The sequence below is a fragment of the Melospiza georgiana genome, chromosome 8 (genome assembly GCF_028018845.1).
Source record: "Melospiza georgiana isolate bMelGeo1 chromosome 8, bMelGeo1.pri, whole genome shotgun sequence".
NCBI lineage: Eukaryota > Metazoa > Chordata > Aves > Passeriformes > Passerellidae > Melospiza > Melospiza georgiana.
This window is the reverse complement of record NC_080437.1, coordinates 11328799-11355962: the sequence shown is the minus strand read 5'-3', so window position 1 is coordinate 11355962 and position 27164 is coordinate 11328799. Positions and strand designations below refer to the sequence as shown.

The following is a 27164-nucleotide window of genomic DNA, read 5'->3' as shown; positions in this document are numbered from 1 at the left end:
AGAACTATCACACTAGGAAGATTTACAGCACATTTACAAGATCTAGCACTAATTTTTTTGCAAGAACGTACAATGGATCACTATTAAAACACAGGTTTATATCATTCATTTGCCATGCTAGGAGGCAGGACTGTCACCTTCTTTGTCATCAAGACACGTAGATGAGTGAAAGGCAAACATAACAATGGATTTATGTGGTGCAATGTAATTTTACTCTGCTTAAACAAAATATCTGTATAGCCTAACAAATATCATCCCCTCCTGAATTCTACTTCAAAATCTAAGAGCATATCCATCAAGGCAATTACCTGCATCAAAAAGAGCTGTAAATTGAATACCAGAGATCAAAAAAACTCAGCAAGATGGTTTCACAACAGCCTTGAAGCTCTAATCAGTTCTCCTGGGCATCACAGCCTTTAAGCACAGATTTCATGAAAACTGCAAAAAATCCACCATCTTCAACCAACACCCCTGATTGTAAATGCACCCCTGAAATAGAGACTACCATGTAGTCAGGAGAGCTGAGCAAGCTCTGGTGGCATCTGCAGTGAATTCACTCTGCCTGAGACCTCAATCAACAGGGAGCCAGGTCAGCACAGTGCGGGGCCTGAGCTGGGGGAAGCTCATATCCCCTGTGCTCATATCCCTTTCTGCTCCCATTTTGCAGTAGGATTATCAGGATGGAGAAAGTTCCGTATCAAAGGAACAACTGCCATGCTAGTGGCACCTTGTTAAGGCCTTGTAAGTGAGCTGGAGGCTGGACAAGCTGCAGGTACTCCAGAGCCACTGTGCACCCGACTCCTGCCCCCAAACATCTCCAAAAGGACACTAAGGTGATTCCTGTCAGTGCTCACCACTGAGCAACTCACTCATGTCCTTGCATGTTTAGGGCCCCAAATCAGTAATTTGTGTTTGTCTTCAATCAAGCCGTGCCAGTGTGCATATTAATTTAAGCCTCAGTTACAAAAAGGAAGTATGTTAATATAGAGAACAGTCATTGCCAGAAAAATACACTTGCCAGTTTCTAAAAAAGTGGGTGAGGGGAAGATCTACAAGCTGCAGAAATTATTGGTTCATACTTTTCCTCTAATTATCAACTCAATGAGTGCCCCTTTGTTTTTCAGGTCACTCCCCAATTACATGTTTCCTTTGTTCCACAACATTTAATTCTTTTCCAGTGTTGCAAAATTAACTGGACAGGTTTCTTAATCTTGTGTCTACAAAGAACTTGTTGTAATTGCCATGAATGCTTTCATTTTGCTGGTGTCTGAAATACGATTTGCAGGGGAAGGGGGAGTGCGGGCTGATGCTAGTCCCATCATTAATAACATTCCTGCAGGGATTGTAGTGGTGGGAGTAAAAACCCCAAAGCTTTTATATAATAACAGCATGTGTTTGCACGTGAGCTGCTCCTTTAAGAAGCCTTGGGCTACTGGAAGTAGAGAGATCCAGAGAAAAGGCAGCCCCACAGCTATAACAGAGGGCAGAGGTTAAATCTTTTGGCATATTTACCATAAGAATGGTCGCTGCACACCCTCTCCCTGAAGGCTTCACTGAAATAGAAGTGTTTGCCATTGGCACTGCCCTGCTGGTAGAAGGTAAGTTTGGTGTGGGACCTCGGCAGCAAGATTTCTTTCCTCCTATTATTTCTGGTAAAAGGGGGAAGGAAAACTGAAGTGAACAGCAGCATTTGTGGTATGCTGACCCTGGTTACTGTGGCTACATCACCAGTACTTCTGGGGAGTAAGTCAGGGTGAGCTGCAAGCTCTTTGCTGTGAAGATCTGCACTCTATGCATAGCTGTGGCAGTGAAGCACTTGCTACTCAGCTCTCTTCTCAGGAATTTGGGATTTAATATTTTGTTGCTGACTTTTAAAGGCAATTTTATCTTCCTCTGGGGAAAGTTGAAATGACTGATAATCTCTCAATAAAATTGGACTGCTTGTTTTGTGGGTTGTGATGGCTGTCTTACAATTAAACATGATTGCTCCAAAAAATCCTGTAAACTGTTAGCATACATCCAGGCTGCATTGGTTGCAGACTGCACTACAATTAATGGCTGCTGGGTAAAAGTAACAAACCATATCAATTTAATTTAGCCAATGTGATCTTTTCTTAAGGCATATTCCACTTATTGAGAGACTGCAACAAAACTGTGAATTTGTATCTACCTGGCAGTTATCAAAGGCTCATAGCTAGGATAATGCTGGTGTCAGTCCCAGGGCCTGGGATGCCATCGTGCTGATCAGAGGGGGATGTGGGAACTGTGGGGCCCAGCAGCAGAGGAGGAGAAGCTGTGAGCACCCTCAGAGTGGGATAAATGCTCCTTAGCTCACCCCATGAATGGGGAGCTCACCTTTGCCTTGCACCTCAGCTCGTATCTGGCTGCAAAGGAAAGCTGGAAATGCTGTCACACACTCTTTCTTGGAAGAGAGAGGAAAAAGCTTCTACATCTTGCCCGGGGACAGGTTGCTGCTCAAACAGGGCAAAGCCTGGCTGACAGTCCCTGGGCCAAGAGCACAGCCTGGCAGGACCTGCACTCCCATCCCGAGGGGTGGGAAGCAGCAGCAGGACAGGGACAGTGCTGGGGGCTGGCAGAGCTGGGTCCTGCTGGGGACCTGCTTGTGGCACCACGGCCCTGCCAGCCCTGACCTGTGCTGGGGCTGCAGCCTGCCAGGGTCCTGCAGCTGTGGAAGTTCCAGCAAAGAGCCCTGTGGTAACCTTCAGTTAAAACTAGGTGCAGTCTAATACATTTATGGTTTACTAAACATAAGTATTTTCCATAGGGTTTTAGGCAGAATGTGCCCAGTAGACTGGTAGTAAAACTTTGTTATTGTTATCTGGGTTAGAAGACCATGCTAAACATCAAGGATTAATTAACTTTCTGAAACACTCAGACAAAGGCAATGAAGACCTCTCCTTTATCTTATGGCAGCTTCTAAGTGCAGTTAGCAAAGAAAGGTTGTGGTGAAGAGTTGCATTCACTTTATTAAGTGAACATATTTGCTGATCTAAAAATGAAAATTCAATGTTTTTTAAAAAAATTTAGTAAGTTCTCTATTTGTTCACTCATGCTGACCTTCAAGAAAGCAGAATCTGGTAAAGCCTCAGGCTTCCAAAAAGAGGGAAAAGATAGAAAAAATCTGATATAGTAATAACTCTTCAGCTCTACTCTAAATATGCTCAGAACACATCTCTCCTAAAGGCTTCTCTGCATTTGAGAGAGTTGACAGCAGTTTTACCCTGTGGGTGGGAGGTAATCTGGCAGGGAGGAAATAAAAACAGCAGATCTCTAATAGCTCCAAATATTTCTCCTGGAAATATTTTGTTATATGTTGTGCAATGATAGACACACATCAGCTGTTTCTATGGTTATGCCATCAGCCATTAATGCAATTAAGGTAGAAGCAGGATTTCTGGCTAGAAAAAAATCATCCATCTTATGTAACTGCAGAATTAAGACAATAAGCATAAGTAACTACACTACTTTACAGAATTAGGGGATATGGATTTTTTCTGTGCTGCAGCATTTCTTTTTCCAAGAAGAACACAAAGACATAGTGCCTCTCATCTAACTGAGACTTAGAGACTGGATGTTGAGTCAGATCCTCATCAGAGCTAAAATAATTCAGGTTGCCTTGAAAAGGGCATTAAAGGACAAAGCTTGACTTTAAACCAGTGAAGGATGGGCTTCAGAGTGGAACAGCTCTGTGCTGGGTGAATAGCTTGGGTTGCTTGGATCCCTCCCTGAAGAACAACATAAACTTATTTTTTTAAATCTATCAGTGACTGCTTTTCATAATTAGATTATTCCTTTCCATGTATAGTCTGTTGACGAGGGACAATAATAAGATTGAGCTGGTGTAATTCAAGCACTGTGTAGGCTACCCTGAGACAGAGGCCCAAAGGGAGGCAGGCTGACTGAAACATGGCTGAGGGACTTCTGTGCTTAAACAAAAAGGAATGCTACAATGGATATTAAATACAGAACATTTTTCTAGCAAAGTCAGGCCTGACGTGTACACCAGCAGCATGTGCTGGCTGTCCTGAAACTGCCTCCTCTGCATCTCGCTTGCTCTGAACCTGAACCATGTGTCCCTGCATGGAGCCTGACAATCCAGTTTCTCTTATTAAAACAAAAGGCAGAATTACAAATAAAATCAAACTGCATCTGCTCCACATGACTGAAGAAGTCTGAAGCACTGGCTTGAGCCTGTCACCTATGAGTTCTCTTCTGAAAGCCGTTGAAACTTGCGTGCAGACTGACCACTACAGATCTATTCCCCATGCATAAGATTCTACTGTAATTATTGTTCTCTCATCAAAGAAAACTGCAGTATCATTGCAGTTATTTTCAATTTCCAGTTGAATCACACCAAACAATTCTGTCTTTCAGCCCTGCTTGGTTTCTGTCTGAATGGCTTGACAATTATTTCTTTCCGCAAAATCAAAGAGCTGCGGACGCCGAGCAATCTGCTGGTGCTCAGCATCGCCCTGGCCGACTGCGGGATTTGCATCAACGCCTTCATCGCTGCCTTCTCCAGCTTCCTCAGGTATGGCACAGAGGTTTTCCTAAAGCATCCTTGGGAGAGCCACGTGAAAATCAGCACCTTCAGTTCTAAGAAGTCTAACTAATTAAATGGCTCTCTTTCTACCATAAGTCATAGCCAAACTTCTCATTCCCTCAATCCGAAACAAAACAAAACCCTACATGGTTCTATGGCAAGTAGAAAAGCAGATTTTACTGCAGATCATCACTGACTGATTATAAGACTGACTAGAGAAGACATTTAGCCAGACAGCTTTACCAGGGGTTATAGAAACTACTTGAATATCAAAATGTCACTTCACTAAACCTCTAGATTGACCCTAAACTTGTCTGCAAGTCTTTATCTGTTTGTTGTGTTGCACTGACTTGCACACATTGACAAATTGGCTCCTCACAAAGGAGGCACATCTTGAAGATCTGGATAATTGGATGAAATGTAGATTTCAAATTTAAAAACCCCACCTTTTTAAGACACAGATGCAGGATTATATTTTCTTCTCAGTATTAAGAGTACAAATAGCTGTTGTACTGTAAGAGACACCACAGCAGGAAAAATGCTGGCAAATGCCTAAAAGCAAGCACAGTAACATTTTTCACAGTGTTTCTCAGACAGAGCCTCAGGATGTGCACAGGCTATCATTTTACCCTCTCTGTTATTGCAATTTCCAAACATGCCTTCACCTTTCTCTATCATTTCCTTAACATATTCCTTGTTTGTTGACAGATACTGGCCCTATGGCTCTGATGGCTGTCAAATCCATGGATTCCATGGCTTCCTGACAGCCCTGGCCAGCATTAGCTCCAGTGCTGCCGTGGCCTGGGACCGATACCATCACTACTGTACAAGTAAGGGCTGCAGTTTCCCTCCAACCTTACCCATGTGCTGCAAAAGGCAGCTGGCTCAGGTTTCTGAGAATCAAAGCAAGCACATACTTATTATTTGTGTATTTTATATATAAGTTTGTTTTTCTTACACACTAGATACAGAAAATATAAACAGTTTCTCCAAAGGACCTCTTCCCATAAGGGGGAAATTATCAACCACCTTCAGGAGATATTTCCTTGTCGTGATCACATCCAACTTGTGACCCTCTTGCCATGCTTTCTCTAAATCCATAAGTAAACTTTAAAACAAAATCCCACATAAAATCCAATTCCTCATATTGAAGAAAAATCTATTCATCTTAGCCTTTCATCCAACACCCTGCTGTGCACCCAACAGATCATCATGTCCATGCAGAGTTTACTAATGACAGATAAGTTTGGTGTAAGCAGAGAGCTGCCTCTGCAGACAGGGGCTGGAACAGAGCCCATGCAGAGGCATGACTGGGCACACAGAGCTCAGCACCCCCTTTGTGCAACACACAGCCATTTTGGGGTGCAAGAGACTTTTTGATGCCCACAGACCCTCCATATGATTCCAGCAGCAAATGGCAAAACACACCCAAACGCACAGGGAATATGGTCAGTCTGATGATCCTGTTGAGGAAAGGCTGCCAATGTTTTTGTTCTGCAATTTTTGCAGGAATCCAGCTCAGGCAAAGAAATATATTTTTTCATGTCTAGACAAAGGCCCCAAATAATGCAGGCTGTGAGCTAAATCCATACTAACACCCCTTGGACACTGAAATGCATTTGGAGCTGGCAGAGGAGCATCTGTATTTTACAAGAGAGAGCCTGAAAATAAGCATCTCTGGGAAAGACATTTTACTCTCTGCCATATTGACTTTAATGCTTTTGTGTCATGCACTCCTCACAAGAACATACACTACATTAGGAGGACAGAAGGACCCTAAGGGCACAAGCTTCTTTACTTTGCTCAGATTGTTACTTACTGATGGCCAAACATGGCTCCTAAAGCAAACATTTTGAACAACAAAACTAAAAACCCAGAAGGTGCTCATGCCCTGTGGTTATTCCAGGAAAATCAGCCCCTTCTAGTTCAATTCTTCACATGCTGATTGCAAGGAAGAGTAAGTCATATTTCATAGATGTGCTCCAGCAAGCCCACAGGCTATGCTGTGTTCTCAATCCATACATTAAACTCCTGTTGATGCTGGTGCAAGCTGCATGCCTGTACAGAAGGTACAAAATACTTTTACCTAAAATACAAAGCCATCAACCTTTTATCTTCATTCCCCAGGATCTGGTACTCCTTCCAAGCTCAATTACATCATCCCCAGTTTTTTGTTACATCCTAACAGTTTCCCAAGAAAACCTTCATTGTGGCATTCCTCAGCTTGGCACTTGATTATTTACCATCCCTATTTCTGGGAAGAAAGAGCTGATTAGAATGTAAGAGATTACTATGATGATGGGATAACTTGGGACTTTACAACCATTCTGGATGCTAATATCACAAATTTCTTCACTAACATTCTGAAAATTGACCAGGTTTTTAGATTTGGAAGTTAGCACAGCCCTAAGTGATAAAGCACTACCTTTACAGTGACAAGCCACTCAGCAGAAATCAGGTTGGTGTTGCTTGGCATATGGAAGAAAATAGTATTATTACCTCACATGACAGAGAAGGTCAGAACATTTTACTCTCCCCTATCTTGTTTTTTTGTTACTTCTAGGTAAGCACACTGGGCAACTCTTTTCATCCCCTTAGTGTGGCTCTGGGCTCTGTGAGATGCAACTTTCACAGCAAAGAGGAGAGAACTAGAGAAATAACCTAAAAGTATGCAATAAGAGGAGAGATAGCAGGGAAATCTGAAGGGTATCAATGTCAATCCCTAGCAAGATGGGAAAAAAGGATTTTAAAATTTAATCATTAGGGGGAAAAGGAGAAAGCAGAAGTAGGTATATGTTAGTACCTGACAGTGAAGAAGAAAAGGGCAGATTCTGAGGAAGCTCTGTCTCAGCAGCCAGATATTCAGGACAGAAGGTGCCAGTTTAGATCAAGGCTGACATTATCAGTTCCTCTCTGGCCACTCACACTGCCATTAAAAGTTTGGGGAGAGGGGAAGGATCCTGGTCAGTTCATAAGCATAGTATAATGTTATAGATTTAAAATGAAAGAAAAAAAATATAAATTTTTAACTTGCATTTCAGAATCAGGAGGAAACAGAAAATCTGAAGTGTTTTATATCAGTATTTCTCTCAGTATTATAAAAGAGAAGACAAACAAAGCCAGCAGGGATTTCACAGCAGCATTCAATTTCTAAAAGTAGAATTACAGTGACTTTTATCTAATCCTTATCAACCAAGGTAACCTGGGTTGTTATATCGGTATTCAAAGATTCCCAAACTACCATTTGCTAAAATTGCAGCTGTCAGCTCTGTCAAATTAAAAGTCCTAAACTCCTGTCAAACTGACTGCATTCCCTTCATCTAGCTTTGCACCTATATCAGTTTTCCCTGACAAAATGTTGATGTTTTTACACATCTTGTGTTTTTCACTGAAGCAGTAGGTAATCACCAAGACAGTCTAAGATGATGGTGAACCAGAGGAAAAAAAAAAAAAACACCAACAACAACAACCACAAAAAACTTAATTAGGTTATTTTAAAGAGCTTTTTATAATGATATGCACAAAATAAGCTATTACACATTACAGCTTTCTTATTCCTACAAAAGCTGAATACTCGTGACCACCAGTGACTGGTGCTTTTTGCACTGCAGTTGAAGTAGGTGCTAACACCTCTTTAATTTATGACTGATATATATTTTTCCTTGTCTGATTTTCAGATATTTCTGTCTTTGACAAACTTAGCTAATTTTAAATTATGCATGCCATTAAGTTTGGTACAAGCCATATACTGTCCTGGTATGTATATATTGTAACTTAATATTATACAGCTATTATAACTTAACCATTTGCAGGAATGAGAAAAAGGGACTATTTTTCCCCTCCATCATAGAAAATCCTGTTGACCTTTTATTTCAGATGCTCCTTTTGAACAGCAGACTGAAATCGTTCTGAAAGGTAGCCCAGTGTCAGAGATGTATCTTTCAGTCTGTGAAAATCAGCTAAATGTTTGAATAAATCATAAATCTTACAAAAATACATTCATAAATGTTTCCAAAAACTAAACCCTGAGATATAGTTGTGATTATATCACTAAAACTGGCTTTCATGATCAAAAGGATTAAGGTTCCATGCTCTATCTAGCACTTCCAAAAAGTTCATCTTTTGGCACCACAATTTTAGTAATCTTTGAATGATGAGGGATCAGTCTTTCTGTTCCAAAGCAATTAGAGAAATCATTTAAAATTCCCTGTATTACTATTTCACTGTGTGGAAAAGAGAGGCTTGGCTTTTGCTTTTCAAAGAGAGAAAACCAAAGCACAAGAGTGATTGGACTTAATAAGACCAAACTGCCAGCATGGGGCCCTAATTAAGAATTATATCTGTAAGCATATGCTGAACCCCATACACATGCATTTAATTGAATTAGGACCTACATGGCTATTACATCAAATTTTATCAGGCCAAGAAAAGGCATCTAAGGTGAAGCAATGGCCTGCTGTGCACAAAAACAACTGAACTGCTCTCAACTTGTGCTCTTGCTTTCAGCCTTCTCAGGGGAGGACATTTTTGCCACATGAGGACAACACAATTCTTTCACTGTTCTTCTACTGAAAGTGGTTTTCCTGAGTAAAACTAAAATAATCTCAAGCTTGTTTAATTTTACATTCCTACATATTTAGCTATTTCTGATGTGTGTCTAAATATTTCTGAAGGGTCAACCAGCAGCTGATTTCACCAGGTCTAAAAATAAATGCACCTCTTCCCCAGTCCTTCACCTCTCAGGGATAGATCAGAATTGGCCTGAATCTTCCTGCCTGCTGTCATGATGCTGCTGTCTAAGGGCAGACAAAAAGATTGCTTCCCAACCTCAGTGAAAATTACATTATTTCTTGTCCCTAATGAGAGATTGGATTAGGAAGGAGTGCTGGGGAAAGTCACTGCTCTCCTTGCTGGTGCTGCTGGCGTCACGGGCTGCCCAGCGTGGGCACGGTGACAGACACTGGCCTCAGTAACAAAATTATCCAGACCTTTCCACATGCAGCAGTGAGGCTAGCAGCAGGGAAGGCTGCCTGCCTTCTCCATGAAGAAATACTCCCTGTGTCTTCTCAAGTTTCCAATCTTCCATTACATTCCAATAGTATTTGATGGAACCGGATGAGATAGGCACAAGGGAACATTTTATTATAAAATTATTTAAAATTACTAATGCTGAGCTTCACATTTCCTGATATAAGTGATGATCTTAAGGGCAAAATTACTTGTCCAGTAGTATTTTTAGAACAAGCTCTGTTCTCAGGTTGTGTATATATAATCACATATGTATATTGATGACCAGTAATTTTAGAACAGGGTATATGAGATATCCACACTCTCCTGGCCTGGCAGGAAGGAAGAGGGCACGGGCTGGGGAGTGTGTGCAGAGTCACATTTCTGACCTGTCTCACTCTCTGCAATGGGACTCAGTTTCTTCAAACACTGTTTATTGCATCACCCTGTTGATTGTACTCACTGCCTCATCTGTGTCCTTGAACACATTCCCAAAACACAAGAATATAATGTTTGTAACAGCAGCTGTATCTCCAGTGAGGCACAAAGCTGAGCAGCAGTACAGCATTTGTTTAAGTAAAACACACAAAAGAGAAGTACAGTTTGCTGTTTCCTAAAAGCTTCCTTCATATTTTATGGAAGACTGATTCCTCCAGACTCAGGTCAGCTTCAGGATACAAAGCACAAACAACTGCTTGTTTCTGCCTGAAGCCCAAGGGCCTGACAGCTGTTTCCAGTGGTTTTGTCAGGCCATGGAGACCCCCTTTCCTCTTCCCACAGGGAGCAGGCTACAGTGGAGCACAGCTGCCTCCATGATGGTGTTTGCATGGCTGTTTGCTGCCTTCTGGTCCGTGATGCCCTTGCTGGGCTGGGGAGAATACGACTACGAACCCCTCCGAACCTGCTGCACCCTGGACTACAGCAAAGGGGACAGGTGAGGGCCAGGGCCAGCTCCCACAGGAGCAGAGTGGAGGCTGCCATCCCCTAGGATGGCCTTGGTGGCACACAAACCCCCCCAGCTGTGCCCAGCACTGTTCCTGGGGCAGATATCCCTCCCCAGTAGCTGGGGCAAAGCATCACCCCAGTCAGCTTCCTCTGCGGGACAGCCTGGTGCTCAGCTTTCCACAACTCCCTCACTCATCTATACCCTGCATCCTTTCTGGGTTTAGGGCTTAAAACTCTTACAGAATAGTTTCATAATATTTTCATTATAGTTTCAGAATATTTTCATGAAGCTTTTGGCATTATGCAGGCCAGCAGAGATGTCTGAGTAGTGGTGTTTGGGTTTAGAACACAAACACCTGTTGTGATTTTCTATGAGACTTTCCATCCCACACACAATAGCATGGCACAGCTTACCTGGCCTTCAGCAAATGCTGCACCTGAAGCATGGTGACAAAAGTGGTTTTAGCAATTTTAAAATTGCAACTTGGTAAATACTTACAGCAATTTTACATAAATGCACTAGACTTGAATTAACACCCTCTTTTTTTCTTCCCTCCTCACCTTTCCCAGAAACTATGTCACATTCCTTTTTGCTCTGTCCACTTTTAATTTCATGATCCCAGGCTTCATCATGCTGACAGCCTATCAGTCCATACACCAAAAGTTCAGGAAAACTGGGAACTTTAAGGTAAGAAAGCTCTCTGAACTCCTGCAATCACTGTGATAAAATAGGGCTGCATTCAGTAGAGACAAAGTCCTTGAAAAAAACCAATTTCTTTCACAAAGACTTTGACTCAGCTCCTTCTGTCCTAACTCCCCAGTGCAACACAGGATGGGGCCATTCAGAAAGCTCATGGAAACACCATCCTTGGAAATGGCAGCATTTTACCAGTTGGCCACATTTGCCCCAACCTAGTGCTGTAAACATTTCCCCATCAAAGAGGAACTTGGACCAGTGTTTCTGAAGATTTCCCTCCATCAACACTGGTCTAACTCTCCTCAAAAAAAACCCAAAAAAACACAGAGCATACAGAATATTTGCCAATACCATATCAGTGTTTATCCAGGGAAATTTATCTCAGGAAGGATTGTTATTTCTTGCTTTTCTACAGGCCTTTGGCTTATGGCTGAGGAAGTCAGACAGAAGTACAGCTCTGCAAGGAAACACACAGGCACCCCATGGGGAGAGAAGGGCCTTCCCATACTCGTTGTGTTAACACTTGGCTGAGGAAAGTCAGAAATCTTTATGAGCTGGAAACAAAGGAATTGCTCCAGTGTGGCAGGTTTATGGGAATCTAATGTGGTGATTACATGAGTTGTTTGCTGAGGTGCAGGCTGTACAGTCTGGGGCACTATGCATGGCTGGTGGGCACAGCCCAACCCCTGCACTCAGTCAAGACAGTCAGATCTCAAGAGAAATGTTATACTGACAGTCAGGCAGATTTGTTTGTAGCTGACTGGAATAAATACTTGTGCCCTCTATATATTTCTTGTTCATTATGTCTATTACTTTTTTCCAGTGAGTTTGTATGCACTAGCATGTGATTTCTTTCTCACAATTCTCTGAGGCTGTGCAGAAAAGTTACAATGCAGAAAATTTAGGGATGAGATTATCACTTCCTTAGTCTTTAATATTTATAAGATACTTGGAAACAGCTGGCCATGAACACCATGGATAGGCCCTAGCACAAAGGACAGAGAAATCCTCCTACCACAACACAGCTACTGCATCTGTACCAGCATAGCAGTGGCTTCACACAGTTTGTCTGCAAGACCATGTAGGAAGTCAGCAAAATATCATTCCTTATAATCTGCTTTTAAATTTTCACTTAAATTTTCAATTGCTCTCTCCCCTCAGGAGAAGTTACTGGCCATGGCTTCTATATCCAGCACACACAGATTTATCTGATCTACCATAAAGTGTTTTGCCACGTCTGTCACTCCCCACCCACACCCAGGATCAGGGCTTTGGGGCTGCTGCACTGTTCTGTCCCATATCCTGTTGGCTCATCCTCCTCTGCTGCTGAACACAAACCACAATCCCACAGGATCTCTCTCATCCTTTTGTTGCAGTGTGTGATTGTGAAACACCAACCTATTGCTCTTGTTTTCCAGTTTAACACTGGTTTGCCACTGAAGACACTGGTCATTTGCTGGGGTCCCTACTGCCTCCTGTGCTCCTATGCAGCAGTGGAAAATGTGATGTTCATTCCACCAAAATACCGCATGGTACGTGGGTGCCCCCCACCCCAAAGTGACATTTCCTCCCTCCCCTCTTTCTGTCAATGTGGAACATTGCCAGTTTACTCACTACTGGGTTTATTTGTAAAAACATATATAAGAAGTAGTACTTTTCCTCAAAGCATTCTGTTCATCTACCATTTTTAGTGAAAATAGGCAAGCACAGTGATATAAAAGGCATTGCATTACTGCTTTGATCAAGCAAACATTTAGGAAGTCAGAGGTATTTTTCTTCAGCAGTTAGTTAGGGTTTTTAACCTGTACTGAACCTGTACTGTTCTGTGCCATGTAGGAGCTTTTTGTGTCCTTCTCAGAGTGAGGTACTAGCTCAGAATTTTCAGTTTTAAAGAGACTGGTTGTCTCATTCATATTTCTAATACTTCTCTCCCCTCAGGGAAGCTGTAATTGATCACTCCTAAGGCTCTGCTGCCTCCTTTCCCCCCTTTCTTCTATGATTCTTGGCTCCAAAGCCACTGCTGGGACTCTAATATCACATCAAACCTTTCAACTTTCATTCCATGCCCCCAAATCAGCCCAGTTTCAGGTCACCAAATGCGTTACTGTATTCAGTATCCCACATTAAATGTGTTAGCAACATCAGCCTGTTTATCCATCCAAAGGTGTCCATGGCACACCTTTCACTCCTCCTAAGTGCTGGTATTCACTCTCAACTGAATGAGCCCTGTTTCAGGAAATGCCAACCTAAACTCTTTCTCCTGGAAACTATAATTTCCTGAGTAGCTAAATTGATTTTACTTCTCCCCTGTCTGGGAGTAGCAAGCTAATGCTATTGGAAACAGGCTTTTTTTTGGTAAAGGGAAACTAAACATAGGCTGACATCAGCCCACTGGCTTCTCAATTTTCCTAGTAATAAATATTGTGTCTCATGACAGATTCCTGCTCTTGTTGCCAAGACTGTGCCAACGGTGGATGCCTTCGTATATGCCCTGGGAAATGAAAACTACAGAGGAGGAATATGGCAGTTCCTCACAGGACAGAAGATTGAGAAAGCAGAGGTTGATAACAAAACTAAATAACCCATTATGGTATTAAACAAAATTACTGCAGGTACATCACTGAAAGCAAAATTCAAGAGAAAACTGAATGCATTCTCTGATATGTATGTGCAAAGGTGGTTCCACATTGGAAAGGCTGTGCATTGGCTGCAAACAATGAAATATGGAAAGAAAGCCCTTGAGATAACTGTCCAAACCATCATGAGCTGCTTGTCAAACAAGCTGCCTTAAACCTGTGTCGATTGTCATCAGTCTCATTTTATATGTCACTGTGAATAAACTATGTGCTGGAAAGCATTTTTTTTCTCCTGATGAAAGCTAACATAAAAGCTCAGCAAATTAACTGAAGCAGGATATTCATTTACCCAGTAAGGCCTCATCAGATCAATCTGTGCAGGTTGTCCATATGGTAATGTCTGGATTACTAGAAGATTAAACCAGTATCCAGTATTGACCACATGTCTGTATAAATAGCTTGTTCATCTGAACAACTCATTTTCAGTGCACCCAAAACAGGCATTTCCAAATTTCCATCATGACTCTGACATCCTAGTTCCATTAAAACATTTTAGTGAGCATGTTTCCCCAGTAAGGAATATTGCCTTGGCTTCTATTCAAATGAGTTACTGCATGACATTCAGCTTTGTCACACACTAAACTGCATCGGATTTTGCAGCTGCTGCTTAGCAGGACAATCAAAAGTTTATAGTCCCTCATAAAAAACATTCATCTTTTTGTTGAACATTGAGCAAAAACTAAAGGGAGGTATGACTCAGATTCTGTTCAAAAATGTCATAAGAATAAAAATTAACTTCACATTTTCCATTAAATTCCCCTATGTTCTACATAAGAGAGCAATCCCTGAATCAATGGTGATTAAAGAGTCTGACCAATTAAAAAGTCACATTCATAATTATCAGAATTTAAATGTATTTTAATCTCTCATAAATGTCCATTTTAAACATTTGTATTTGCTCGTGTTGCTCATATTGCCTATGGGATGAAAAACTGTCAGTTTTCAGATATTGCCTGTTATTACAAGATGTGTCTCACAATTGCCCATTTGTAAAAAAATATGTGCACAACACAGATTAGGAGAGATTTTGTGCACAAAAAAACAAACCTAATTGATACTTACAGGGATCATATGGTTCATTTCCAAGCACTGACTGTGAAAGGGTTTTTGAAACTAACCAAAGAAATAGCTGATCCATCCTTTTGATGCCTTCCAACATACTAAAAGGGAAAGCAGTTGTTTATGAGATACAAAAGGGTAAATGGTACAATCCTGCAAGCTAAACAATCAGTGGGTAGAAGGAACATTCCTCTCATGTCTAGAGATGGGGAATAAATGTCATTTTGTCAGCAGTTAACCAGCAGGATACCCATTCAGAGATGTGCTTTGGGACTTCATGAGGTTCAATCTGGTCACAAACTACCTGACAGAGCACTGAATTATGCCATGACAAAATTATGCAGAATAATAACTTTTAATGTCAAGAGCTAAGACACATCTCAGGTACACCTAATATAAAGTGAGAAGATGACAAAATGTTTGTACTGATAAGTGCAAAATAATGTGTCTGGTCACAAAATTATCTCTAAGTATGTATCTACAGTGACAGGCTCTGAATGTGCAATTATCTCTTTATCAGGAAAGAGGCCTGGGTAGGTCTTGCAATCACCAACTCCATTGTCAGCAGGGTCACAAAGACAAATCCCAGCAGAATGCTAAAAAAGCACTAAAAAGGAGTAGGTAACAAAATAGGACATGGTCACACCATTTGAAAACCATTTATTCAGTGAACAGGGTGCATGGTTTGAGTCATTCCAACTCAGAGAGGATAAACTAGAATAGGGACACAGAGATGATCAAACACAGGGAGAAGCTTGAACACAGTAGGGAGGAAATGAAGACAAGAGTTGGCTCAGAAGAGGTGGCTGGTGAGGAGAACAGAGACAGCCTTATTGAACCAGGGATACAAGGCATGAGAGATGGAATGATTGTTTGCTGCCCCCAGCAGCAGAATGATGGGACATACAGTAAAATTAGTTTGAGATGTGCATTTTCTGAAGTTCATGGTTTGAGGAGTGTTCTTCATGTCTGCCTACTGAAACACATGGCTTACATAAAAAGACTGTAATAACCTAATAAATAACAGCTAAAAACATTTGGTTGGGGACTGAGTCCCTTTGGCTTAAAGGAAACACATCAGGAACTCACCTCAGACTTTGGCTCTTAAGCTATTTGCAGATTGACTTTTGCTCTACAAACTTTTTAATGTGCAAGTGGAAAGCAGCAGAGCTGTTTCTTTGTTGGACAGCTACAAATCTAAATATGCCTCTGCTTAGGTTTATGCATGCTTTTTCATAGTGATTACTGAGAAGTAGTGATGGGTAAAGCTGAATATCATGACTTAGCATAACATTGGTAAATGGCATTCAAGCCTTGAGACAAATGGGGCCTCTGTCCTGAGCAGCAACCAGAGCTGTCCTCTAGAGCTCCACTGAAGAAATGCAAGGTAACAAAGTCACTGAAACCTTTCAATGGTGTAAAATTTACAGATGGACTGTGAAGAACACAGGGTGTGTTCATATGGCCCAGCATAGTGCTGTAAGCCTGGGACTAAGCAGAGGCAGCAGAGTACATTACAATGAGATGAGAACAGCCTGTCCCACCCAAGACAGAGAGACACTCACTTCAGATGGCTTCCTGTGTTCTCCCACAGGGTCAGAAATCCTTCCTGGTTTCACTCTGCACCTCTAAACCTAAAGATGCACACAAAACTTGAGTCATTTCTCCTCTCATTTATCTCCCCCCTAAATATCTTCAACAAATGCTTCTCAGCCACTCAGGCCCACAACTGTCCCAGCCTGAGAGATCCTTCATACAAGTTACAAAAAGCTCCTGAGTGAAGAGAGGTAAAAAAGCATTTGAACAAATTGTTCCAACTCTAGTTTATAACCTTGGCTGCTGACTTCCTGCCAAAAAGGGGAGGAATTGAGGTTGCTCATGGCTCATTTATTGCATTATGGATACTTTCCACAAAATAAGTTGAAACAAAAAGAGACATGGAAATAAACATGAGAGTTTCCAGGGACTGGTCACCAAGATCTAGCAGTACCTGATAACTGGTCACTCTTCTGGCTGTGACTAGTTCTCACCATGGGTTTATCCACATTAAGAAGTGGCTGATGACCACTAACAATGGCCCAAACAAATGTCCTGTGCTTCAGGAAAATGCCTGAAAGCAAACTGCAGTGCATCAAGAAGCCCATCACATACTTCAGTTAATTACACAGTTTACCCTTAGCACAATGTGCTGGCCCAGTGCCCCATGGCACTGCGGGTTGTCCAGGTCTTGCCAATGGATATCTCTTACCATCCTGATAAGACCTGTCACAACAAGGTGTTATCTTGAGTAGTTTAGGCTGCAGCACACAAAATCCCATCACGTTTTTGCACTCTGGAGAGTCACAGATAGCTAGGAACAGGATTTACATTACCCTAACCAAAGTACAGGCCAGGGGGTTATACAGGGGATGCAAGACACTCCTGTACATGTAGTATTCTAGCTATTCCCTAAAGCAAACTGCATATGAACAAAAACATGGAGACTCACCTTAAGCCAGTACAGCCAACATGAACAGCAGTGATTAATACCTGTCCTGTCACTAAATAGGAAAGTGACTACAAAAACTGTGTGCCCACTGTTAAAAGTAATTAAATAATACCTCAGGTTATGTCACATTAGCCACTGCAATCCCTTGTTGGGAAGATTTTGGACACAACCAAAATAGAAGTGCAAGGTGGGCCTCTCCTTAGGCTTCAATTACTTGATTCAGTATCCAACCCCTTTTAGCACCCAGTGATCTGCAGCATCATATCCAATATCACTTAAACACCCTCCCATGCCTCTCACAGGCAAACTAATTCTGCTCAGAGTGAGCACTCTGACACACTGATGAAAAACAGACTTTCAAAGAAAAAACAGAAGGCAATTTTTTCTCCTTATCTCCAGATACAAAGTGTAATTTCTTCAGGTTTTCTTTCAGCAGACATAAAAGCCTCACACCTCAAATAGCATTTCACAGAGTTCTACTTCCAAGGTTATTAAACGCCCACAACTCCAAATGAAGTTACTGCGTCCTCAATAATGCTGCAAATCCAGATCTGGCTGACTCAGCTTTCCTGCACTGCCCACACTTACAAACACCCTAGAGTTCAATAAAAGGAGTCAGGCTTTTCTGCAGTGCACATTCCTCATGTGCCTCACACACACTGTGATGTGTTTTTCCCAGCACCTGCAGTACAGCTGATGGAAGCATTACACAACTCAGCAATAGGGTCAGAGGAGGAATCTGCACTGTTTCCAGTCTATCATCATGCCTCTTGGAACTGCATTACTGTAAAACAGGGCAGTGAGCTGGTTTTGTCATCACAGAATAAAAAAGGACTTCCAAAATCTTAAACATGGACCCAAGTGCTAGTGATTGGTTTGGTTCAACAGGGTGAGATACAAAGACAAAAAGTGAAATATAATATCCTTAGAGCATGATGAATGGCAAGTGTTAGTCACAAGTACTCATCCTTTCTGTTATATCTCACTTAAATGCTGTTCATGTTCCACCTGCAAGGATGACAAAGTAGAGGTTCACACCCCAGCTCATGATAGTGAGAGTTTGCATGTTTGAGTTAAACTGCAAAAATATTTGGTACCATCTGCCTTTTTATATATATACTCACATTTGAGATTGTTCATCAGAGGATTACACTCAATGGTCTGTATGAGCTGCCCTGGGCAGGCTAACACAGTAAATACCCACAAGACTATGTTATGAAAGCAGGCATTCCACTCTGCAGAGTAAAAAGGAGGGTGGGCCTGGTGCATTATTATTATGTAAAATAATAAGAGTTTTCAAATGGTGAGCACACATGCCTACACATTAGGTGTTGTTTGGAAGCTTACTAATGTAAAGTAATCTTTTGTGTATATCATTAAAAGACAAAAGGATGAAGTAACAGCACCAGAAGCACAGAAATGATTCTCAATGAGATGCAAGTCTGAATGATTATTAATACAATTGAAATTTTACATGCAAGATTTGAGAATTTTTTTAACACTTTGAGACTCTTGGATTTCTGCAGACTGAAATTTCTTCCAGTGTTCACCATGTATGAAATTTTCCAAAGCAGGTTTTGTTCAGAGCAGAACTCTGATCACAGAATGTCAGAAGAGGAGAGCTAGTGCTGTGTAAAGGGGCTGTGCTGGGCTACAGGCTTTCCTTGGTTCAGAAGAAGCAGGACACAACACAGGCCTCACTGGTTAGGAGTAATACCCCTGGAGAAGTGCCAGAGAGGTGAAGCAAAGGGAGCTGCAGAGAGCTGATACCTCCCTTGAGACTCTGACCCACAGAAATTATCAAGACAATTAAGATTTTGCACTTCTGGCATTTTGACATTTGCAGATTTAGCATTTTTGACTAAATGCCAGTTTAATGTATTTCAGATGCAAATTCAATTACCTGTTTTAAAGGAATCTAATTTTAATTAACCCAGGTCTCAAATTAATGTAAACTAATTAAACATTGTTTAGAACTATGTTTCAGAAGAAAATAGCTAGTTCAGTAGGTCTCTAATGGTAGAAAATGTGTTTTCTTTACTAACAATTTGTTCTTGGGATTTAGAAAAATAATTGTGTAGCTGTAAATCAAGGCCTAATACTTTTTTACAATTCTGTCAAAAGTCAAGTTTGAAAAATAATTCTAATTACTGTAGTACAAAACTATGACTCTAGGAAGACAAACATTTGTATCCTACAAACATATATCTTTTTTTAAATGGAGACAGCAGTAGTTCACTTACATATAAGCCAAGTTGGATGGGGTTCTGAATAACCTGGTCTAGTTAAAGGTGTCATTGCTTAAGGCAGAGGGGCTGGAACTAGGTAATCTTTAGGATCCTTTCCACACCAAATCAAGCCATTCTATGATTCTATGTTATAAAAACCAGCAAAGAATATTATATAAGTGGAAACAGAGAGCAAACTTGCAAGAGCTACAGCCAGAGTGCTAAGCTTTCAATGTGCTTTAGATCTTGACAGTGAAAACAAACTGTATTTTGACATGTGACAGTTGGAGGCTCAAATTGCTGGAGAAGCCACTCTTTTAATCTTCTTGGTGAACAGTGAGAAAACAGATTTTTTCATGGTGTTCATTGATTCGTGTCAACTGTCCCAATATTTCTTCCACTGAACTACACCCTGAGGTGCTACAGCAACATTCTTGATTTCTCTATCAATAAGCTGACCCATCATTCAAAGACAATCAGTTTGCAAGCAAATTATATCCCATTGGATGAGAAACCATTGTGCTGAAATCAGCTGTAGAAGCAGCAGGTTAAGGATGCTATTAGGTACAGATGGGGCAGGGAAAATGACATCAAACAAATAGAAGGAAGGCAAACCCAGTGCTTTGGTGGCAATATTTGTCAGCTCTTTCACTACTGAACCAGAGGCAGTTCAAACTTCAAAGCTGATCAGCACCCTGCAGTTGTGCTTCTGTCTCAGCAGTTCATTGAGTGGAGCATGTCCTGGGTATCACATGGAATGGTGCCTCTAAGGCATGGATTAAATGCTCCATTTCCCATAGAACTCTGAAGCCTTTCCTTTACTAGGAAGGTTCAACTTTCTTGAAATAGATAACAAACAAAAATCTTAATGGAGACAAGACAGTGGGCTGATTCCCTGTTAGCCCTTTATCTACAAAGAATCTAATTATTGACATCCTTGTGATCACCATGTGATCAGCTGCTGGAGGATGGTCCCCAAGCCTGAGTTTGGTACATAAGCTCTCTGCCAAAGTGGAATCCATACAGAAAGTAAGGAAAAGCACCTTAAATACACTATAGATCTGAAAAGAGGGGGAATTTTTGTTTCATGTCCTTTGTCTGCACATTGAGCCACTTTACTGCATCCTGTTTTCAGCAAGGGTTCAAAACCTGGGACTAGGCAAATAAACATCACTGAAGTGTTTAAGCCAGAAAAGACCTTCCTACAATCACATTCTTGTACTACCAATGAGGAATAATTATTTTTTATTAATAATTTAATCTGCTTTTGACAACTGAACAATTTGGAATTTATTTGACTTGACTAGATATGAAGAAATTTAGATCATGATATTTTTCCAGGATAAAATGTAAAGACTCGTGTTCCTTGTGAAACCTTAATTTCTCCAGGATACTTGTAAGGATAAGTAAAATGCAGCCAATCACACCTTTTACAGAATTACCACATAATAGTGTGATGAACTGAATACTAGGCTACTGGCAGCTCTTAAAATACAGTTCATGGGAAGATATCACTGAATAGGGACATTTTAAAACCAGAGACTTTTTTTGGACTCTTTTGTTCTGCTTCTCTACGCTATAGTCCCATCTTCAAGTGGCATAAAACTGTGTGGAGAGTAACTAGCAGATAGATGGGTAAGTGAGCCATCAGGGTAAATAGTTGTAACCTGCAAAAATGCATATTGGTAAGATCAAATGTTTGAGATCCAAGAATGGACGTTGCTTATATTTACATGATAGAAGACTTTGCTTTGAAAAACAGAGCTCAGAAAAGGATTTAGGGGTCATTTTAGATAATCGCCTCACTGTAAGCTGTCTGGGCAATGCTGTTGCAAAAAGGACTAATGAGATTCTTGAATATGGGTGGGGGAGAATAATATGAAGCAGAAATAATGAAGGATTTCAGCATCATTTGGCAGGACTGCCAAGACCATTACTAGGTTACTGAATGCTGTCCTAGTGTCTGCATTTTAAGAGGATTTGAAGACATTGGACAGAGTTCAAGTGAGTGTCACAAATGAATTCTCTGCTTTAAAAAAAAGCCCATGCCTTCTGACATGATGGGTAGGAAGCTCAGCATATTGAGCTCACTGAGGAGAAAGTGTAGACATACCTTCATCACACTGTGTAGGTAATTGCACTTGGGGAAGACACACATGAGGAGCTTTCCAATCCTGCTGACAAAGATCCAATGAATAAAAGTTGAAGTCAGAAAAACTCAGCCTTGAAATAAGGGGAAATTTCCCAGCAGCAAAGTAATGAAAGACAGAAACATCTTTTCAGGGAAACTTGTGAAACCACCATCACTTGCAATCTTTCAGACAAAGACAGATAGTTCTGAAGATACACTTTTGGCCTGGTTTCAGACTAGATGATTATGGTTGTCCTTCCTGGCTCAGTAAGCCCTGACCCCTTAGTTTCCCTGTGCACAGCTTTATTCCCTCAGCCCTTGGTGAAACAGGACTGCCTAAAGTGTAATCATTGTGCTTGCAATGCTTCCGTGATGGCTCAAATGATGCTACAGGGGCTGTGACTGGCAAGGATGAAGGGTTAGCATTGTGGGGCCACACTGGCCTCATGCTCAGAGAGAAGGGGTAACCTTATATCCTGTTCTGACCTAAACAGTCAGGTTCTGATAGCAGGTGTTTGAGAGATCATAATCCATTCCTAAGGGTGCAAATCAAGTGTAGTATCTTCTTGGGTAGCAGTGGAGAGTGATCAACCCTTGTGAAGCAACTAATGCTTTCTTTTACACAAAGGCCAAAACTATTTTGAAACATTCCCCTACTTTCTCCAAACTCATCCACAGAGCACTTGGAAAGTGGAGCACATCACAGATACAGTCAGATCTGATCTCAGTGTGCTTGCTGAAGGGAGTCACACTAGCCAACTTCACTGGTCTAAAAGTTTAGAAGACAGCAGGTGCTTATTCAGAGGCAGGATCCTCCAGGGGAAACTGTACACTGGAGAGCATTGCAGACAGACAGACACACACACACCTGCTGTGGGATAGTCAGGTGGGGAGAGCAGAGTATCAGCATCTCTGACACAACTTCCTAAAGATGGCATTTGAAAACACGTGGATATAGCTGCCATACCTATAAATACAACACATGAAACAGCAATGTATTTCAACCTGAAGCATCAGCAAAAAAACACGGTTCTTGACTCCAGTGAAATCCCACCCAGCAGCTGAAATTAGAAACATTAATCCCATGGCATTGCCCATAATTAAAGACTCCATCTACCACCAAACAGCTGTGTAACTACTGCTGGCTGAACCTCAGTGCTTTGAAATAGGATTAGAAGGAAATTAAAAGTGAATCAAGCATTGCAAGCATCAGTAGGACAAGCAATACCGTTGTGTTACATGGACCAAATTATAAAATTGGGGTTCTTTTGCAGTTACTCTTTCTCAGAATTTATTACCAGCAAAAATGAGAGTATTACAAACAAAACTAAGGAATTCAGGACTAGAGGCAGGTCAGAATCCTATCACCCAACAGTCTCTGCTTACATTGAGCATTTATTAACTTCTTTTTGCTATAATATTTCAGAGGCCTGAACTTAACCACTTGTTCTGGTTTTGGCTGGGTCAGAATTAATTTTCTTCATAGCAGCTGGTGTACAGCAATATTTTGGATTTGGTGTTTATAATACAGTGATGTTTTTCTTACAGCTGATCAGCATTTACACAGAGCCAAGTCCTTTTCTGCTCCTCACCCCACCAGCGAGGAGGCTGGGGGTGCACAAGGAGCTGGGAGAGGACACAACCAGGACAGCTGGCCTCAGCTGACCTAAGGGATATTCCAGACTCTATTACATCATGCTCAGTATATAAAGCTGGGAGAAGAAGGAAGTACTTCCCAAGTAACTGTTACATGTGAGGAAGCTCAGCATTCCTGGGGATGGCTGAACACCTGCCTGCCCATGGGATGTGCTGAATGAATTCCTTGTTTTGCTCAGCTTATGGATGTGGCTTTTGTCTTACCTATTAAAGTGTCTTTATCTCCACCCACGAGTTTCCTCACTTTTACTCTTCCAGCTCCTCCCCATCCACTGTGGGGGGAGTGAGTGGGCAGCTGCCTGGGGCTTAGTTGCAGGCTGAGGGTTAAACCAGGACACCACTGAAATCTACTCCATTGATTTACCACCACAAGAGAACACAATGCCTCAGACAAAGATGTACAAATAACTATACAAAGGGATGGTAGTCCCTCCTTCAATGTCTCTAAACGGTGCCTGTTGTTTTTCTGGCTAAAAACTATTTGTAGATATGGACAAATGACAGGATAACAATAAGAAAGTGTCATCCTGTGAGAAAGGTGCCATATGGTACACAAATCCCATTAAGAGGGTTTAATTGTTATTTAAAAGCCTACAGGCAAGCAGGAATAAAAGGGAGACCAGTTCAGACATTCTCTGGATGATGATTTTGCTTCCATTTTGGCTGCAGCCAGAATGCAAGATCCCTCCCTCCTCCTGCAGGGAGCCATTAAATATGACTGGAATAATGTGGAATAACCAACAATCAGTAAGCCTGTGCTGGGCACTGTAGGTCACCCAGTCACCAGGCTCCTTCAGTGCCTTGGGGCTAGCAGCCAGTCCTTCCTCTGTTGCACTGACAATTTAACTCAGAGAAGCTGGTTCATCTATAATGCATGATGGGAATTCCATGGTTTAAAGTTTTTTGTGTCTTTTTTCAGAAGCAGCCCACCCTCCAACCAGAGCCATAAGCCCTGGCTCCAAACAGCATTATTTGTCACTGGTCTGTTTCTTCTTTTTTTTCTCTCCAGGTGATGGAAAATAAATTAACTGGGAGGTCTTTCCAGGTGAGGTGGCTGTACTGTGACCAAGGGGCAGTACTGGAGCTGCAGAGCTGCCATCTGCACTGGTTCCTCACATCCCAGGCTGGGCTTTCTTGTCACTGGCATGGAGGAAGGAATACAGACGAGGAGTTGGCTAACTGCTGCCTCCAGCAATCAAAAATTATGGCACAGAGCTGGCTTGCCAAGCTTCAGGCAGTGGGAAAAAAATGACCTCTGAAAATGTATCCTGGCTGTTCCACCAAGGGTAAAACTGAAGTGTCTAGCTTGATTTTATTAAATTGGTGTATGGAAATAGTATATAATTTAGAATCATAGGCTTTGGTTAAAGATATGATTGCAAGGTTTTTAGCAGGTCAGGGGCTCAATTAAAAAAATTAAGTGCACAAAATTTAATCCCTCTGTACCTTTATGCTTCAATGTGACTCTTGTTAACTCCCTAAAATTAGATTTTTAATCTCAGATTGGCACCCCATTCTCTGCCACTCAAGTAACACAAGCAGTGAGAAGATTATGGCCACTTATGCAGTATCTATTTTCCTATAATCCTTTTAGCACCATAAATGCTAAATATAGCATCCAGTTTAAATTAGCTTTAACCTCAAGTTGACTCCAGTTAACCATGAAGGAACAGTCAGAAGAAAAGAAAAAGAAAACCAAAAACAAACCACACCCTAAAGAAGAATAGAAAGAGGTAGAAATATTCCCACACTTAAAAAAAAATGTAGCAAGCTGTTCAGTGCATATTAACAGATGACTGCAGTAGTGGTGAATTGTCAACACCTTTTTGAAAACATTGGGGCTTGTGAGCCCTTAGTCTGCCACACATGAGTAGATTGGTCACAATACCCACCCTTGCAAACAGCCAGCCCAAAAAGTACAACGAGAATTTGGGGCTGCTCCTGCAGCTCCTTATTCCTGGCTATATTTACAAATCATTAACACTGAACATGGAGACATTTCTGTGAATCAGACTCCCACTAGTTTTTCCAGGACAACCCTTTGCAGGCACCATGAGACTTTCACAAGGAAAACTGATACATCCCCTAATTAGGGGAGGATCACCATCATAAGTCAGTAGTGAGAAGAGCTAAATCAGGCTCAAAACCTAGAACAGGAATGAATTTAGTGAAAGAACTGCAGAGAACCCTGCCTTTTGCCTGGCAATTGCTTCAGGAAGAAGTCCTCAGCACCAAAGCAGGGTTCCAGGAAGTCTCAGAGAGGGACACCCCTGAGGGGTCCCAGCTCCTGCTGAGCACAGCCAGCCTTACAGCTGCCAGGGCCAGATCACTCCATGCATTTCACCTGGGACATTGATAGGTCACATCCTCATTAACCTGTATACTCTGTTTCTGCCTCTGCAGCAACACACTCTGATCAGCTGTTTTAGCCAGTTTGCCTAAGGAGCATAACAGCAAATGAATCCCAAAACCAAATCGTCCTGAAGTAAACAACCACACATCATTAAAGTTAGAGGTTCATCTCAAAACTTAATGTTAGATTTAATAAGGCTGCAAGTTTCTCCACTTGTTACTTTTGCCCTTTTCAAGCACCACATGGAGACAAGGGAAGCCCACCCTTGGCCAGCCTGGCATTTTTTCATACTCTAGAGTCAGAATGACTGCCAAACCCTACTCTGGCATGGGAAACGTCATAGAGATGCAAATTAAAATATATCTGATTGTGTCTGCCTGTCCATTTTGCTTCAGCTTGTTAGGAACAATCAAACAGATGCCTAATGCTGAGCAGTAAAATGAGTACCCAGGAACTCTTCCCACAGTTTTCCTCCTTCACTTGGAGGACTGCCACGTACACAGATTGCGACATTCTCCAACATTCATTATTGACACACACTCATCTGTTAAACACAGATTAGAAGGAGAGGATAGGCAGAGCTGGTCAAAGGAGAAATAATGAATTGGGAAATGTTCGTGTGTACTGTCACAGCCACTACCAAAACATGTGGTGAGCTTCTGTTTAAAAAGATATGAAATCTCAGCAAAATAAACAAACACATTGATGAAATGGAATTGGGGTTCTACATCAAAAGCAGAATCAAGCTGGCTGTAGGCAGGAACTCCAGAGCCCACAGTACCCTCATGCATCAAATTTCTTTTACTTTTTGGAGAGGTGGTATAGTAGAAGAGTAAACAAAACATTTTCAACTACACCTGGCTACACAACCAAGGAGCAATAAGACAGTAACCAGTATAGGCCATATCTGGAGGAAATATAAACTCCAGGTATTTATTTTGAGCCTCCTGAGGTTGGACTGAGCACCTCATGGACCACAGCAGGAGTATCACTGCCTGAGGAGCGCTCAGTCTCACTGAGACCTGAGGGGAGCAGCAGCACCATAAAGAGCAGGGGGGACACAAAGGTGAAAGACAAGGACACAGTGGTAAAACCACATATTTAGAGGGGAAATTTATTCAGTTTTGCTATATTGCACTTGCAAACCTATTCAACTCCTGACTTCAGCAATCTTTTTCACTCCGAACCAAACCCCTACAGTAGGTGATGGACAAAGATCCCAAGTAGATTACACAAGTTACCTGGCTTTCATATACTGAGCCCTTGGGAATAAAATCTTTCTGATTACTTTCATTCTGTAGAATTTTCAAAACTTGCTCACTGGTACTTTTAAAGTGATTAGCAAGTTAAGCAAATATCTAAGCTATCATTTCCTCCTGAAATACAGGTTAGTTAAATCT

The 27164-nt window shown here is 41.5% G+C and overlaps 1 protein-coding gene across 1 annotated transcript; it reads left to right on the top strand.

The window, feature by feature from the left end:
* The first annotated feature begins 1519 nt into the window (after positions 1-1519).
* Positions 1520-14003, top strand: RGR (retinal G protein coupled receptor). The gene is made up of 7 exons (XM_058029437.1): positions 1520-1598; positions 4396-4552; positions 5273-5394; positions 10352-10505; positions 11087-11204; positions 12632-12745; positions 13651-14003. The coding sequence occupies exons 1-7, from the start codon at positions 1520-1522 to the stop codon at positions 13792-13794; spliced, it is 888 nt and encodes a 295-aa protein (XP_057885420.1). The 3' UTR covers positions 13795-14003.
* The last annotated feature ends 13161 nt before the right edge of the window (positions 14004-27164 follow it).

What these genes read in the sequence shown, in the direction of transcription:
- RGR (XM_058029437.1), top strand. Translation starts at nt 1,520, where the DNA reads ATGGTCGCTGCACACCCTCTCCCTGAAGGCTTCACTGAAATAGAAGTG. An exon ending in GGAAAACTGGGAACTTTAAG is followed by an intron (nt 11,205 to 12,631) that starts GTAAGAAAGCTC and finishes CTTGTTTTCCAG; the next exon opens with TTTAACACTGGTTTGCCACT. An exon ending in TTCCACCAAAATACCGCATG is followed by an intron (nt 12,746 to 13,650) that starts GTACGTGGGTGC and finishes GTCTCATGACAG; the next exon opens with ATTCCTGCTCTTGTTGCCAA.